The sequence below is a fragment of the Haliotis rubra genome, unplaced genomic scaffold (genome assembly GCF_003918875.1).
Source record: "Haliotis rubra isolate DU_JTF1 unplaced genomic scaffold, ASM391887v1 Scf354, whole genome shotgun sequence".
In the NCBI taxonomy this organism is placed as follows: Eukaryota; Metazoa; Mollusca; class Gastropoda; order Lepetellida; family Haliotidae; genus Haliotis; species Haliotis rubra.
Window position 1 is genome coordinate 712,501 of NW_025767029.1, and position 17,153 is coordinate 729,653.

Here is a 17,153-nt window from a genome sequence, read left to right on the forward strand (position 1 = left end):
TGAGGTCCGTGTTGGTGCTGGACGTTGTCCCTGCAAATTGAAAGACATGAACAATTACCCTACATAATGATGTTAAACGAAATGTTAAACCCCATGTCACCCCACCACAGAATAAAAGATTTTCACTTTTGATATAACAACCATATGAATGATGATGTGACAAGCTTGCTTCAGATATGATTCACTGCATCTACTCCTGCTTCAATATGTAAAGCTTAATGGCGGTAGGGAAGGACATGCGTACCCTTTTCGCGAACACCTGGTGCCATCACTGATTTTCAGGGACTCATTCATATAATTTTCTCAGCTATTTTTGCCTTTACACGAAACAGACTTTGTTTGTTATTTCTCCCTCAACTTACCAGGTTGAGATTCAGAACTCAGAGTGTACGTCAGATTCAGACTGTAGCGAATACCATTGGACAGCACAGCACTGTACAGTCCTGTTCGGTTGTCGGTGACGTCAAAGTGGAGAAATTCAAAATAATAGATATTGTTCGATGAGGAATACCTTCTGTATTCATAACCAGAAATATTATTCAAAAGATTCATATCCGACTTTCCGAAATATGTCCATGTGGCTAGTAAAGGTTTTGGTTTAGCTTGCACTGTGAAATTGATCACAATGGTTTCTCCCTCGACCAGCGGATATACTCTGGACTGCTCAGATGCGTCATACAGAACTGGATCACCTGGAACACGTAACAGTGAGGAATAATTTCCACATGTGACGTCATTTGGGATCCTCCCGTCTTCAACACCTCACTATCACATTCTCTATGCATATAGATACAAATAGATTAGTATTTACACCTTATGACATGTGAGTGAATACTTACCCATGAAGAATATTAGAAAAGTCATTGTGGTGTTAGAGCACACCCCGCCAAGTTAAGAATTCCTTGATGCTTGGATGCATACTGGTTTATATAACTCATATCGAACATTTAGAATCAGAAACCATTTGAGTTGTTTGGACGTTTGTGAACACAAACATGATTCGATTATATTTCTTCAATACGCTCATTCTGGTAAACACTCATTTTGTAAAGTTGGTTTGTTGATTGTGTAAAGAAATATTAAGACAGCAATTCTGAAACGTTTCATGACGCTTCATATTCACAAATAAGATCTGCAAATGAAACTTGTAAATAGCTGCTCACATTTTACTTCAACCTTTACGGTATTATGTAGTGTGCTCTGATTTAAAGCCATGTTGTTGTTGGCTTGACAAACGTACGTCCCTCCATCTTCACATCCGGCGTCGGTCACCCTGTACAAACTACTGAAACCACCAACCGGATGTTCATGTCGGCCATATTTGTCTTCAAGATTTTCGGTTTTAGTGTTGACTCCATCTTTGTACCATTCGACGATAGGTGGAGGAAATCCATTCACAGAGCATGTGAGTGTAATATTGGCGCCTTCTGTCTCTGTGTAAGAAGTGTTGCCGAACTTCTTGTTTTTCAACGCTATGGAAACATTGGTCGTGGGATCTGAAAAATAAATTGTTTACTACTAGATAGGTTGAACACAATATGTTGTGTTTTTGATTTGAACTTCTGTACGTGATATGGACATCCCATTTTAAAGTTATCGTATTTGGTTCAATCTTGTATGGTGTACTTACACTTCACAAGAAGTTCAATGGTTGTGTTCTCAGATTGAGTCATATCTTCGCTGTGAATGCAGGTATAATTTCCATGATGTGGTATCTCAACTGGTTGGAATAGGAGAGTTCCGTTCCCCCACTGAAATGTGTTGTCGCCGTCCTTCCGCCAGGACACGGTACACGATGAGGAGCATGAGGCGGAACAAGTGACAGAGGCGTCCTCTCCAGCAACAACCTCCCAAAGGTGAAGACCGATTCAGTGTGATCACAGCTGTAAAACATATTGTGGAATTGTTTTTATGTGACGTAAAACCAAACTCACTCACTCACTGTTTATATGGCCATTAATACCATAAAATTATAGTAAGTATAGTAGATCTACCTGTTCTATGCTGCTTAGCCTACTACCATAACGGTTACATCTAACAACATGTACTGTTCGTGCCGCTTCATAATGGTACATTATAGATGAAAGTGATAAATTTGTTTTGTTTACATGAAATATAAGGAAACAAAATATCAACAAGTGTAAAGTCAGAATATTATATCACGCTTCCTCTCAACGTGTGGTTAAAGTGTGTCATATTGACATCAATCTGTTATATCCACGATAAACATATTGATCGCTTCATAATCAGTCTCTGAAATTTGTGCACAAATGCATCAACATAATTAATCGAATAGATTTTAATGTAAATTCGGTCTTACACAATTAACAACAAACGTTAAATATTCTATCAGTTGCTGATACAGGTATCGCATTTATGAACAAATATCGAATCAACATACAAAAAACCCAAACGATCACGTACCTGTTCCCAAGCCAAAAACACCAAGCACAAAAACCTCAGAGAACCAAGACATCTTCATGGCCGTCAATCTGACGGTTGTTTTGGCGGTTTGGGGGAAATAGGAACAGATTGGTTTGATACATTTTGTCAAGGGAAGTATTTGTAAATCGTCAGTGTTTCGCATTTACGGAGCGCAGTAAACAGTTTTATACAGGAAGTATGCACGTTTTTCATGACTACAAAAAGAATGGGCCTGTGTGGTGTAGCAGCTAAGTGTTGATGTACCAGCTATGTGGCGGTGTACCACCAAAGTGTTGATGTATCAGCTAAATGTTGGTGTGCCAGCTAAAGTGTTGATGTATCAGCTAAATGTTGGTGTGCTAACAAAGTGTTGGTGTGCCAGCTAAGTGTTGATGTACCAGCTAAGTGTTGGTGTGCCAGCTAAGTGTTGATGTACCAGCTAAATGTTGGTGTGCTAACTAAGTGTTGGTGTGCCAGCTAAGTGTTGATGTACCAGCTAAGTGTTGGTGTGCCAGCTAAATGTTGGTGTGCTAGCTAAGTGTTGGTGTGCCAGCTAAGTGTTGATGTACCAGCTAAATGTTGGTGTGCTAACTAAGTTGTTGGTTGTGTACCAGCTAAGTGTTGGTGTGCCAGCTAAGTGTTGGTGTGCCAGCTAAATGTTGATGTACCAGCTAAATGTTGGTGTGCTAACTAAGTGTTGGTGTGCCAGCTAAGTGTTGATGTACCAGCTAAGTGTTGGTGTGCTAACTAAGTGTTGGTGTGCCAGCTAAGTGTTGGTGTACCAGCTAAGTGTTGGTGTACCAGCTAAGTGTTGGTGTGCCAGCTAAGTGTTGGTGTGCCAGCTAAGTGTTGGTGTGCCAGCTAAGTGTTGGTGTGCCAGCTAAGTGTTGGTGTGCCAGCTGGTGTGCCAGCTAAGTGTTGGTGTGCCAGCTAAGTGTTGGTGTGCCAGCTAAGTGTTGGTGTGTTGATGCCAGCTAAGTGTTGGTGTGCCAGCTAAATGTTGGTGTGCCAGCTAAGTGTTGGTGTGCCAGTGTGGTGTGCCAGCTAAGTGTTGGTGTGCCAGCTAAGTGTTGGTGTGCCAGCTAAGTGTTGGTGTGCCAGCTAAGTGTTGTGTGTGCCAGCTAAGTTGTGTGCTAAATGTTGGTGTGCTAGCTAAGAAGTGTTGGTGTGCCAGCTAAGTGTTGTACCAGCTGTGTGTGTCAGCTAAGTGTTGTGCTGTGCCCAGCTAAGTAAATAAGCGAGGCTTCTTAAATAAGGCTACATTTGGCAGGAGGGAGTTTCCCAGGTTATAGACTCAATAACTCTCAGTGTAGATTCCCATGACAGTGGGTCTATGGGTCAAGTATAATCCGGAATATTCCAGCAAACAAGTCAGCATTGTATGGCACCTTCTGAAAGGTATTAAACTATTAAGGGACAAGCGTATACCTCTGTATGGCATAATATATATACCCTTAATAGCCAGTTGTGGTCTGGTCTTGGTCACCACTAGGTGTTGTTAGGTGAATTATTGTTATTATGACTGCCTTGAATGCTATTACCAATGCTAGTATATGTTATATTGCCTCTGTGTAGTACTTACATAGTATTTTATCACCGACTTTACTGCTATTACCTATGCTGTTATATGTTACATCGCCGTTGTACTGCCGTTGATGTGATGTGTCTAGGTGAATGAGTGATTGTCAGTACAGGAAAGAGAGAGACCATCGCAGGGTTAAGTTTTCATTTCCTGTTAAACAGACCTTCAACAGTTTCCTGTTTGAGAAGGACAACTTCTCTGTCCGACTGCGTCATTTCTTCCAATTGGTGGATAAGCTGCTGGTGTCAATACCACTTAAATATTACCAATATATATATAGAGCTATGACTATATAGAGTAATGACGAATATATGTTCCGGGGAATGGTTGTGTCCGTCTAGACCGGGTCCCTTGAGGCAATGCTCACCTTATACACAGGCTTGGCTAATGGCGTAAAACCCTGATAATTTGGCATTTTGTGTACATCATTATTAGGTGTCATTTTGTATGTATAGTGCATTCCACACTTCCAGTTGTGTTTATTGTTCTTCTGTATTGGCGCCACAGTTACCATTGCTTCTCACATCAATACAAGCCGCAAAACAACTTGCAGGTAATATTTCCTTATTTATGGCTGAAAAGGGGCCGATACAGCTGTTTGGGAATGTGGGAGTGCATACTTGAGAATAAAGGGGAGGAAGTGCACACTACATTTTCACCCGTTTTCACATGAGCTTCGATGGTCAGTTGATAGACTTTTAAGACAAAAAGGGGGGGGGGACACTCACGCGCGCGCACACACACACACACACACCTCTGGCTCCGTCTATGTTAAATGTGTTGCTGCAAGCGAATACAGTTTACATACAAGACGTACCACTTTCACTGAACATGCGTAAGGCACAGGTAGGCTGTAGCTGGTACCATTGAGCCCGAGCTTTCTGTCTATTGGACGGAAACCGAAGTACCGAGCCTCTGTTTTATAGCTGAGCTGCAGAACAATAACATTGTTAGATTGATGATTTGACATCCCGGGCCGTGGCTGTATTGTTGACAAGGGGAAACGTGTGTGCACTATGCCGCAGACACGACACGTCAGTACTTCCTTCTCCAGTGACATCTCGGGCCGTGGCTGTATTGTTGACAAGGGGAAACGTGTGTGCACTATGCCGCAGACACGACACGTCAGTACTTCCTTCTCCAGGGTGTTTGTTCCTGATGTAGTATCATGTTTGGTTTCAGCTGTCTGCCCTGTCCTCACCTCTTGTCCATTGGTTGGTTTCAGACTTTCAAGGACAATCAAAAACTCTTGAATTCTTATTTATTCAATCCGTAATGATTTCAACTTCTAAAACAATGAAAAAACTGTTTACAATACATCCCTTTCACAATGTACCTATGTACAATCTCTGGGGAGACTAAATGATTTGAAAATGTGGTGTAACTCACTGAGTCGAAACCATTCTTCTTGCCACACTATAATTGTGGTCCTCACCTTCTGAAACTCACTGTGTCGCCTAACACATCAGAACTATGGAAACACTGAAAAAGTGTGGCTCGAGACAGTGTTATCCGTGCACTCCGTTCAAGCACTGGGACATAAGGGGCGGTGGGGTAGCCTAGTGGTTAAGGCGTTCGCTCGTCACGCCGAAGACTCCGGTTCGATTCCCGACATGGGTACAGTGTGTGATACCCATTTCTGTTGTCCCCCGCCGTGATGTTGCTGGAATATTGATAAAAGCGGCGTAAAACCAAAACTCACTCACTCACTGGGAAATAATATCAGTGGAAAGTATCAAGAGCTGATCTGGTGATGATGGGAGACACAGTCAGTGGAAAGTATCAAGAGCTGATCTGGTGAAGGTGGGAGACACACCCAGTGGAAAGTATCAAGAGGGCTGATCTGGTGATGATGGGAGACACAGTCAGTTGAAAGTATCAAGGGCTGATCTCGTGAAGGTGGGAGACACAGTCAGTGGAAAGTATCAAGGGCTGATCTGGTGAAGGTGGGAGACACACCCAGTGGAAAGTATCAAGAGCTGATCTGGTGATGATGGGAGACACAGTCAGTGGAAAGTATCAAGAGCTGATCTGGTGAAGGTGGGAGACACAGTCAGTGGAAAGTATCAAGAGCTGATCTGGTGATGATGGGAGACACAGTCAGTGGAAAGTATCAAGAGCTGATCTGGTGATGATGGGAGACACAGTCAGTGGAAAGTATCAAGAGCTGATCTGGTGAAGGTGGGAGACACAGCCAGTGGAAAGTATCAAGAGCTGATCTGGTGATGATGGGAGACACAGTCAGTGGAAAGTATCAAGAGCTGATCTGGTGATGATGGGAGACACAGCCAGTGGAAAGTATCAAGAGCTGATCTGGTGATGATGGGAGACACAGCCAGTGGAAAGTATCAAGAGCTGATCTGGTGATGATGGGAGACACAGTCAGTGGAAAGTATCAAGAGCTGATCTGGTGAAGGTGGGAGATACAGCCAGTGGACAGTATCAAGAGCTGATCTGGTGAAGGTGGGAGACACACTCAGTGGAAAGTATCAAGAGCTGATCTGGTGAAGGTGGGAGACACAGCCAGTGGACAGTATCAAGAGCTGATCTGGTGATGATGGGAGATACAGCCAGTGGAAAGTATCAAGAGCTGATCTGGTGAAGATAGGGGACACAGTCAGTGGACAGTATCAAGGGGTGATCTGGTAATGATGGGAGATACAGCCAGTGGAAAGTATCAAGAGCTGATCTGGTGATGATAGGGGACACAGTCAGGACAGTGGAAGTAATGTGGGAGACAGCCAGTGGAAAGTATCAAGAGCTGATCTGGTGAAGGTGGGAGACACAGTCAGTGGAAAGTATCAAGAGCTGATCTGGTGAAGGTGGGAGACACAGTCAGTGGAAAGTATCAAGAGCTGATCTGGTGAAGGTGGGAGACACAGTCAGTGGAAAGTATCAAGAGCTGATCTGGTGAAGGTGGGAGACACAGTCAGTGGAAAGTATCAAGAGCTGATCTGGTGATGATGGGAGACACAGCCAGTGGAAAGTATCAAGGGCTGATCTGGTGAAGGTGGGAGACACAGTCAGTGGACAGTATCAAGAGCTGATCTGTTGATGATGGGAGATACAGTCAGTGGAAAGTTTCAAGGGTTGATCTGGTGAAGGTGGGAGACACAGTCAGTGGAAAGTATCAAGAGCTGATCTGGTGAAGGTGGGAGGCACAGTCAGTGTAAAGTATCAAGAGCTGATCTGGTGATGATAGGAGACACAGTCAGTGGAAAGTGTCAAGGGCTGATCTGGTGAAGGTGGGAGACACAGTCAGTGGAAAGTATCAAGAGCTGATCTGGTGAAGGTGGGAGACACAGTCAGTGGAAAGTATCAAGAGCTGATCTGGTGAAGGTGGGAGATACAGTCAGTGGAAAGTATCAAGAGCTGATCTGGTGATGATGGGAGACACAGTCAGTGGAAAGTATCAAGAGCTGATCTGGTGAAGGTGGGAGATACAGTCAGTGGAAAGTATCAAGAGCTGATCTGGTGATGATGGGAGACACAGTCAGTGGAAAGTATCAAGGGCTGATCTGGTGGAGGTGGGAGACACAGCCAGTGGAAAAGTATCAAGAGCTGAGCTGAGGATGATGGGAGACACAGTCAGTGGAAAGTGTCAAGGCCTGAGCTGGTGATGCTGGGTCTGTTGCAGGGGTTTTCAGCCATCACATGGTCGGCATTAGGATCAGTGTATGAAATCTCATCTGATTCCACGGACTTCCACAAGGCCTGTGTATCTGGAACAGCACAGATGTAAGGTATAAACACCATTCTCACTCCCACAACTGCACCATGCTGGTCTTATTCTGATTTCAGTAGACAATTCGTTTTAGATTTTATGTTCAATTAATGGCATATATTGAAAAAAATAACAATGTGTGCCATATTTATTTTTAGAAGATGCAGCAAAATGGTAATCATTTGGATACTTTTTACAAAGGTTACCCCATCGCCCCCATGATTCAGGAAATAACAGCAAACAAATATATCATTTGAAAAACGTACTTATACACTCTGCGCCATGGTTTAAGTGCCTCGGTGCAGCGGTGCGTGCCCGTCGAGCATAACGGTGTCCTGTGAATATAGGACATACAGTTGTTCCTTATGTTACAAGGTGCATTTACCTGTTACAGAGAGTCCACGAGATATATATGTTACAGGAATGTGTGAAACCAGGGATTTCACGTAATCCCTAAAAGAGTCAGTGATTTCGTGAAAATCACTGTGACCCCCAGGGATTTCGTGTATTCCCTAACATATCAAGGGATTTCATAAAATAACTGACATATTGGCTCAGGGATTTCATGTAACCCCTCCCAGCCTTTATTGACATAAAGAACACCAAATTTATAATACGAGTATAAGGTATATGCTGTGACATACACACACACACACACACATGTATATCATTACATTTTGAGCCTCACCCAGCAATATGACGGATCTACATGAACTCAGTCTTGTTCCTGCTCTACTGAACTGTTTTCACAAGGTCTCTAATGACCCTTGCGATCGAAATTCGGTAGTCTTAGAAGAAGAAATAGAGAGCTTGGGTCTATTGGATATAAACATGGAAAGTCACCTTTGACAGCCACGGCAAAGAGGAGAATTAGAATGATAGCTCCCAGAAGCATACCTCCAGCTATGATATAGGACTTGTAGAGGCACACTGAAATAAATACGTAAGTAAATGTGTTATATTTCAATATAATAGAGTTGAGTGAGATAGAGGGGAACAACTACCTACAGTAAATGACACTGAGTGAGATAAAGGGGAACAAATACCTGCCACAAACAGTCTTGGTTGAAATCAAGGGGAATAACTACCTAGAGTAAATGATACATGCTTGTGTTCGATTATGAGAACTCACTTACTTGTGTCCGTGCAAGCTTCAACTGCAAAGAACAACGTAGAGAATGTTAAACAGGATGAATTCATGTTATTTGCCTTCTGACGACTAAAATATTTCCGTGTTTTTCTTATAAATACCTTAACATGAGAACTCAACAACATTAGAAACTTGACACCCAAATTATTGGTAATATACTAGGCAGCAAAAGAAACGTCAGTTTGGAATTTTCCTTCGCAGAAACGGATAACTGTACACTCATTTCATGTTTTGATTGTATATTTTTGATAACATCTCCAACTTTACCTGAGCAAAGACATTCCTTCCCAAACTCAGAATTGAACCCAGGAAATGGTCTCAAAAACGCTACCTGATCTCGGAGATAGTGCGGTGTTCTTCAGTTTTTCATGCAACTCATGCTGCACGTGCTGTTCACAAGGACCAACCCTATAAAATGCACCCCAAAACCTGGTTGAAACATTCTCATTACAACGTCAGCAGGATGCCGCGACTCACGACAGCTCAGAGGAACCAGGCGCTAGGAAGACTTAAAGCTGGCCACACTGCACAATAACTTCCAGGTCAACGTTCGGACCATCTACAGGCTACAGCAACGTTTCCGGGCCACCAACACCACAAATGATCGCAACTGTACTGGCAGACCAAGGGTCACCACAAGACGACAAGACCGCCATGTTGTTCGACAGCATGTACAGAATCCCTTCATGCAGGCATCCGAAACAGCACGCCAGACAGTGGGAACACATGGAAGACCAATCAGTATTGATACAGTACGCCGACGTCTTAACAGCGGGAACCTCCATTGCCGTAGACCTTACCGTGGACCTATCCTCACCCCTCGTCATCGGCGTGAACGTCTACAGTTTGCCCTACAACACCAAAACTGGCGATACAGGCAATGGAGAACTGTTCTGTTCACAGATGAGAGTCGGTACTGCGTATCAACTGCAGATGGCAGAACAAGAATATGGCGACGACGTGGCCAGCGTTACTCAGACCAATGTGTTATGGAAAGAGACTCATGGGGAGGTGCAAGCATCATGGTATGGGGTGGAATAGGCCTGAACCAGAGAGTGGGTCCTGTGGTGTTACAGAACCTTGGTCCAGGCTGAGGAGGGGGCATCACAGCGTTGCGCTACATCGACCAAGCTCTCAGACCCCACGTCATACCACATTTCACACGTCACCGGAACAACATTTCCCAGCATGATAACGAACGGGCCCATACTGCCAGAGCTACACGGGACTTCCTACAGCAAAACGGTGTCAACATTATGCAGTGGCCAGCCCTTAGTCCCGATTTATACCCAATTGAACATCTTTGGGATGAAATTCAGAGGAGACTGAATAATGTCATACCAAGGCCGAACACAGCCGATTTATTGCGCCAGGCCTTTCTCAGAGTGTGGTTCCAGGTGCCAATGGTCTTTATCAATCGATAGGTGCACTCCATGCATAAAAACTGTGCTGTAGTTATTGCCGCTCGTGGTGGTCAAACTAGATACTGAAGTCAAGAGTCTGAATGGACCGCAAACGTTCACGTAATGTCTTGAAATTGTGCTGAGTTATTTATTTTGTGTCAAGATATTGTACACAAAAAATGGTTTTGATCCGCTTATTATGTCCATTTCTGTAATGATTTGATTACAGTGCCTATCTAATTTTGAATTTGTTTTGACGGGGTTTTTTTTTTGCTGCTGAGTATATTTGTGAATGAGGTAATTCTTCTTTAAATTCTTGTTGTGTTATACGTACAACACGGTCATACAGGCTGTTTGAACATAATCTTGGCAACCGATGTGAAACACAACAATCACGTGCAGCGAGTCACGTGATCATCTTTGCGATTACATGTGCATTAGAATGCACATACAGAGACATTATTACTCAGGAAAAGCATCAAAATTTAAAGTTTAATCAAAAAGTGAGAATGCCGCAACATGATCAGCAACATGAAAGTGGATTAAGATTGTTGCTGGACAATCCGTTGCAGCAGTTGCAAGAACCCGGGGCTGTAGTCGTCAGACAGTGTGTGACACAGTGAAACAGGATCCGTCTGCAGCTTACGGACACCGCCGCAAATCACGCAAAACATGGTGAGCCGCGTGTGATATCATACCAAGATGACGTAGATGAGATCGGGTTACATAATCTCCGCTACAGTTTTGTGAGTGTAACATTTACTAGCAGACAGTTGTTCAGAGAAACATTGTCAGCACATGTCATCGTAAATCATCGCAGCTATGCTAGCAACATGGCCACACTAACCCATCGTGCTCAACCTTTGCGATGGGTCCATAGACATGCCAGATTTAGCAAGGTTGTTGAACAAGATTGTCTTCAGTGACGAGTTACGCTTCATGCTGCGCTTTGCCTATGGCCGGGCACCTGTATGGCACAGGTAGAATGACGTCACGCACAGGAGGGGAAGCGTAATGGTCTGGGGACCATGTTGTGCAACCAGTTGATCTCAATTGATTGCCATGAAGAGGAATCTCTCTGTCATACTGTGTCGGGTCCACGTTTTCACCCAAGCCCGTCTTCTTGGGTAACGCCGGCCGGTGTTGATGGGATGGACTACCTTCCCTATTCCATAGGCTTGAATCCGATCGGACATTTGGTATGAGCTGGGAAAACGAGTGCAACAGCTGAAGCATCAACACCAGACTTTGCAACAACTTGGGCAAGCATTCCTTGACCAATAGAGACAACTTCCGGTTACAGTATTCCTACTGGTTCTCCTGTTCATGAGGAGACGTTGTGTTGCCATCACGGTCGCCCTCGTTATTGACTTTCGGTATTGTCTTTGTGAGGTTCAAGTTAGTGTCAACTTGTTCATTTTGAATTGTACACATAACATTTTTTTCTGTGGACAATGGAAATCAGAGGTTCATTAGAAAATCCAATTTCCAACTGACAATTTCAATCTTTATTCCAAATTTTATAGAAGTCAAGCTGTGTGGAAGAAAATTTAAATGTTCCTAATTAGTATCAATATAACTTACCGGTGTCAGCGATATCAAAAGTGTAGTTGATATTGAGATTATACCGAAGACCATTGGACAAGATCACTGTGAAAACTCCTGATTTGTTCTTGGTCACATTAAAGTGGGTAAACTGATGGTATTCCACATGGTACAACCCTGGCAACTTGACATGGCGCCAACTGATGCCCCCGACTTCCTCCAGTAGGTTTCTCTCAGTCCCATCTCTCTGTAGACTCCATCCAACAAGAACTGATGGTGGTTTGGACACAACTGAGATGTTGGTTGTGATGGTTTCTCCACTATGCAGCAAATATACCGTTGCAAGTTCTCGTTCGTTCTGCAACTTTACCATACCTGCATACAAATAAACACCAGGATATTGTAACATATTTTAAGCATTGATAATATCATTTGACAAGAGTCATCAGGAGATTATGTGTCCCTGGTCTTGTCCAATTCGCAAATGGAGTCTGGCTACCTATACCCAGTTTCTAAACCCCCGAAATAAGGATACCTATACAGCTCAATGAAGAAACACTTAATGTCGTTCAATAATTTTCAACATTTCAAATCACCGAAAGGCACCAGTACACACTATACCAATTTGTAAAGAAATCTTCAACGATTTTTGCTCCCAAAACAAAACCCTCATTTGCAGTTTGAGTCCAACACCAGTGATGAGATAAGTCGGTGTTTCTGGAAGAACAATACTCACATTGAGCAACTTCAAGTTTAATGATGCTTTCCACAGTTCCCACCCCGGCAGTATTGCCAGCCTGACAAACAAATCTTCCTCCATCATCACATTTCACGTCCGTCAAATGATAGGCACTTGTGAAACCGCCAGAAGGATTTGGATGAAGTCCGTATCTGTGTGTGAGGTTCTCCGTGTGTAGGTTGACGCCATCTTTGTGCCACTTCACCAGAGGAGGGGGGTACCCATCAACAGAGCAGTTCAGAGTTATGTTTGCACCTTCCCTGGTACTATACTTCTTCATTTCCCGTCCTTTGACTGATATAGCAACGTTTCTTGGCGGATCTAAAAAAAGGAAGTCTGAACATCACAAAATATCAACTTATTTATGATTTAGTTGTACAATGAAATCTGCTCAGCAGAGATGACCTGTTGTTATGGAAAGATTTTTGTTCATTTTGAATTCATTATGCTCTACATCATACAGTGTTATTGTTGTCATAGATTTTGTCGATAGATTGATATGAATAGATATGAAATATTGAACGTTAAATCCATACCTGAAAACATACCTGTTTCACCTCAAAAGTCTCACGAAGTCTCACTTAGTGGCCATGGATTAGATTTTCGCTATATATTTGATAAATTAGATAGACTGCGTCGGTATCAGCATTTATAAGACCCCGAATTTGTCGACATTTCAACTGAAGGTGTCCCCACGTTATACAGTGACTAGTCATAATTGAAAAGAAACTCACAGTTTACAAGTATTTCCAACTTCTTATTCCCAGGGTGGTGCCCATGTTCCTGAACAATGCATGTGTAGTTCCCTGTACTTGTGATTGTAAGTGGCTTGAATAGGAGAGTAGCATTTCCCCACTGGAATGTTGAATCCTCTTCTTTTGTCCAGAATACGTAGTAGTTACACTGAGATGTACATTGAGCCGTACATGTGACGCTCGCCTCCTTCCCGGCGTCCAGTCTCCATGGTGATGATTGTGTCAGCGATATGGAGACTGAAAGATATTTTAGAGATATTAAAGATATTTTAGAGATATATAAAAGTAACCACCACCCTTTTATCCTTATATATTTCTTGTAAAAAAAGTTAGTAAAATAATCATCGTCAGAACTATTTACCTGATTTTACACCGACAAGAAGAAATGCGAACACTACTGCATATAACATAACTTGAGCTGTCGTGTCAACTGAACTGCAAATGGTTAATCAAGGAAATATTTCTGTATAAAGATGATATCCAAAACACAGTGCGTAAATAACAATACACGGACGTTTCCACACTCAACAAGTCAGTATGAAACCAACAAACAGAAATGTAATGGTATGTTAAGTAGGTAACAAGGTTTTAAACTCGATTGAAATTACTACTGCAAAGTTCACAATAGAGTGAGTGAGTCAGTTTTGTTTTACGCCACTTTTAGCAATATTCAAGTAATATCACGGCGGGGGACACAAGAAATGAGCTTCACACATTGTACCCATGTAGGGAATCGAACCCGGGTCTTCGCGTGACGAGCGAACGCTTTAACCGCTAGGCTACCCACCCGCGCAATTCACAACAGAGAGGCAGTGGAATACGTGGTAATAGCAAGTACGTCAGTCAAAGTAATATATACCAAGCAACAGCAGTGGTCAAACTTCCAAAATCAGCTTAGGCTGGGCATCCAGGGTGAAAAGAATAACCTTCACACCACCGCTGGTGTTGATGTAATATAGCAGTAGAGGCATGTGCTTGTACCTTATGTAGTCTTACAACGGTTCCTCAATGTTCTGGATGGGCAAACGCTGTTCTGGAAGACTTCTTTGAGAGGCATTTAGAACAACATGTCATGCAGACTAGAACAAACCATACAGAACTTTAACAATAAAACAGAGAAATCCACCCGTCAACAATCTGCACCCTTTATCATCAGCCTCCCCTATTACGGAATTGTCAACCACAAATTTCAGAGACTCTCGAAAACCAGGCCAATATAGATGAGTGAGTGAGTGTCTTTAATTCCTCCTTGATAAATAGGAGATATAATGAAGCAAGCTTAAATCACAAACATGACACAGGCCGGAAAAGTAATGAGGTAAACGGAAGAGTTAATCATTGATTACTTTAAGAAAATGACCAACAATGATGGCTAGTGACTTGTTGTCAATTTCAAGTTCATGTCCGCCAAGGTGAGCTAGAGTTTGACTCTCAGGGTCCATATTGTCCAGCGTGACATATGTGTCAGGTCCAAAGACGTCAAGTACGGAGTACCACATGATCTCTCTGCTCGAGAGCACTCGGGTGTCGCTGCAGGACTGGAACTGATGAAGGGCCAGATTGTCCAGATCAGAGTCACAGTGAGGACACCTGCTTGCTATCAGGGGTGTAGCAATCAGGCGAAGCAATCTGTAGTATTCACTTCTGTGTTTTGGGTCGTACTTGCTGAGGACCCACAGATAGTGGGGAGAGTAGCAGCTGTGTAATTGCGAGAACACACTCAGTTCAGGCATATAATTGTGGACATATTGTGGACAGGCATATGTAGGCGAAACATCAAGACCCCCTCAAAACCCGAATCAAAGAGCATCAGGCCTCAGTATTAAAACTTGACTCCAAATCAGCCCTAACAGATCACATCCAAGACAATCCCAACCCCAGTATCCAGTTTGAACCCAAACCCTAACAACCAACCTAACAGACTTTAAACTAATGAAACTCCAAGACGCTATCTATATCAAAAGACTCCAGTCATCAATCAACCGTGACCAAGGCTATTACATACCTCCTGCATACTACCAAGTCATCAAAGATCCCTGCATCGATATATCCCCCTTAATGTATACTGCAGGTTCCACTTGTTAACGTATTGGATAAAGGCCATGTGTTGTTATTGTGTCTGGCTCCCTAATACCCTATTGTACTGTACAAACATCTCACCTAACTTGTATATATAATTCTCTATCCCCATGCTGTTCAGCCCTGTACTACCTTTACATCGCTATTTCAGTTAGCATGATAACTGATTATTGAAAGTCTACTGAATATTTTAACAGTAATGCAATTACAAGATTGTTTAACAATGAATTATACTTCCATATAACGAAAGTTAAACTAATTGTTTGTTATTTAACTCAGCACTCAACATCCCATCTAAATGACAGCAGCCTTTTGATACTCAAGTACAGATAAGACTGACCAGTGATCGATGTCATGGGCAGTCATTGAAAATCAACCTCGTCGCACATCTTCTTCACGAAGATGAATTACGTCACCAGTTTGGGTTGCTGGGGACAGGTTCGAACCTCTGAATCACCACAGGTCCAAACCAACAGCATCCATGATATCCAACTGTTTACAGGCCATCAACTATCGCCAGTCTATAGAATATGCATAGACTGGAACTGATATAAGATGTTTAGAGAATTTAAATCTGTTTCATATATGGCTCGAGGCACATTATATTAACACATTTCACCTGAAGGCATTTTTATGTGCCTGAGCCTGTATTTCCTTTAGTTTATCTTCATACCATAAACTATTATCGGCTTTTTCTACTAACAGCATAAAAACATACATGTTGGTGTCAGTTAACGTGTCTTTGAATTGCATTAGAATATATGTACAAAGCAATGTCTGTATTAGAGGAACACAAAGTTGTTTTTTATGGTAGGTAGGTAGGTAGGTAGGTGGGTAGGTAGGTAGGTGGGTAGGTAGGTAGGTAGGTAGGTAGGTGGGTAGGTGGGTGGGTGGGTGGGTGGGTGGAGTGGGTGGGTGGGTAGGTGGGGTGGGTGGGTGGGTGGGTGGGTGGGTGGGTGGGTGGGTAGGTGGGTGGAGGGTGGGTGGGTGGGTGGGTGGGTGGGTGGGTGGAGGTGGGTGGGTGGGTAGGTGGGTAGGTAGGTGGGTGGGTGGGTAGGTGGGGTAGGTGGGTGGGTAGGTAGGTAGGTAGGGGTGGGTGGGTGGGTGGAGTGGGTGGGTGGGTGGGTGGGTGGGTGGTGGGTGGGTGGGTGGGTGGGTGGGTGGGTGGGTGGGTGGGTAGGTAGGTGGGTGGGTGGGTGGGTGGGTAGGTGGGTGGGTGGGTGGGTGTGGGTGGGTGGGTGAAGGGGTAGGTAGGTGGGTGGGTGTAGGTGGGTGGGTGGGTGGGTGGGTGGGTGGGTGGGTGAAGTGGGTAAGGTAGGTGGGTGGGTGGGTGGGTGGGTGGTGGGTGGGTGGGTGGGTGGGTGGGTGGGTGGGTGGGTGGGTGGGTGGGTAGGTAGGTAGGTAGGTGGGTGGGTGGGTGGAGGGGAGGTGGGTGGGTGGGTAGGTGGGTAGGTGGGTGGGTAGGTGGGTAGGTGGGTGGGTAGGTGGGTGGTGGGTAGGTAGGTAGGTGGGTAGGTAGGTGGGTAGGTAAGGTAGGTAGGTAGGTAGGTAGGTAAGTGGGTAGGTAGGTGGGTGGGTGGGTAGGTGGGTAGGTGGGTGGGTAGGTAGGTAGGTAAGTAGGTAAGGAGAGAGGGAGGTAGGTAGGTAGGTAGATAGGTAGGTAGGTAGGTAAGTATGTAAGAGGTGAGGGAGGTAGGTAGGTAAGTAGGCAGGTAGGTAGGTAGGTAGATTGGTAAGTAGGTAGGTAGGTAG

At 43.8% G+C, this 17,153-nt stretch overlaps 2 protein-coding genes across 2 annotated transcripts in view; both read right to left on the reverse strand.

Moving 5' to 3' along the window:
- LOC124285183 (titin homolog) overlaps positions 1 to 2,532 on the reverse strand; it is an 8,801-nt gene extending 6,269 nt beyond the window's left edge. Inside the window, exons 1-5 of the mRNA XM_046721368.1 lie at positions 2,425 to 2,532; positions 1,631 to 1,883; positions 1,164 to 1,496; positions 363 to 692; positions 1 to 30 (exon numbers count right to left, since the gene is read on the reverse strand). The exon at positions 1 to 30 is cut by the window's left edge and continues 3 nt beyond it. Of these exons, the coding sequence (XP_046577324.1) occupies positions 1 to 30; positions 363 to 692; positions 1,164 to 1,496; positions 1,631 to 1,673 (736 nt within the window). The 5' untranslated portion in view covers positions 1,674 to 1,883; positions 2,425 to 2,532. The remainder of the gene's footprint in view (positions 31 to 362; positions 693 to 1,163; positions 1,497 to 1,630; positions 1,884 to 2,424) is intronic.
- Positions 2,533 to 6,744: 4,212 nt separating this feature from the next.
- On the reverse strand, positions 6,745 to 13,767 carry LOC124285157. The gene is made up of 8 exons (XM_046721333.1): positions 13,684 to 13,767; positions 13,302 to 13,559; positions 12,565 to 12,888; positions 11,868 to 12,203; positions 8,867 to 8,887; positions 8,574 to 8,660; positions 7,997 to 8,065; positions 6,745 to 7,728 (listed from the first exon to the last, which is right to left on the reverse strand). Exons 1-8 carry the CDS (start codon positions 13,730 to 13,732, stop codon positions 7,595 to 7,597), a joined length of 1,278 nt encoding a protein of 425 aa, XP_046577289.1. The 5' UTR covers positions 13,733 to 13,767; the 3' UTR covers positions 6,745 to 7,594.
- Between the last annotated feature and the right edge of the window lie 3,386 nt (positions 13,768 to 17,153).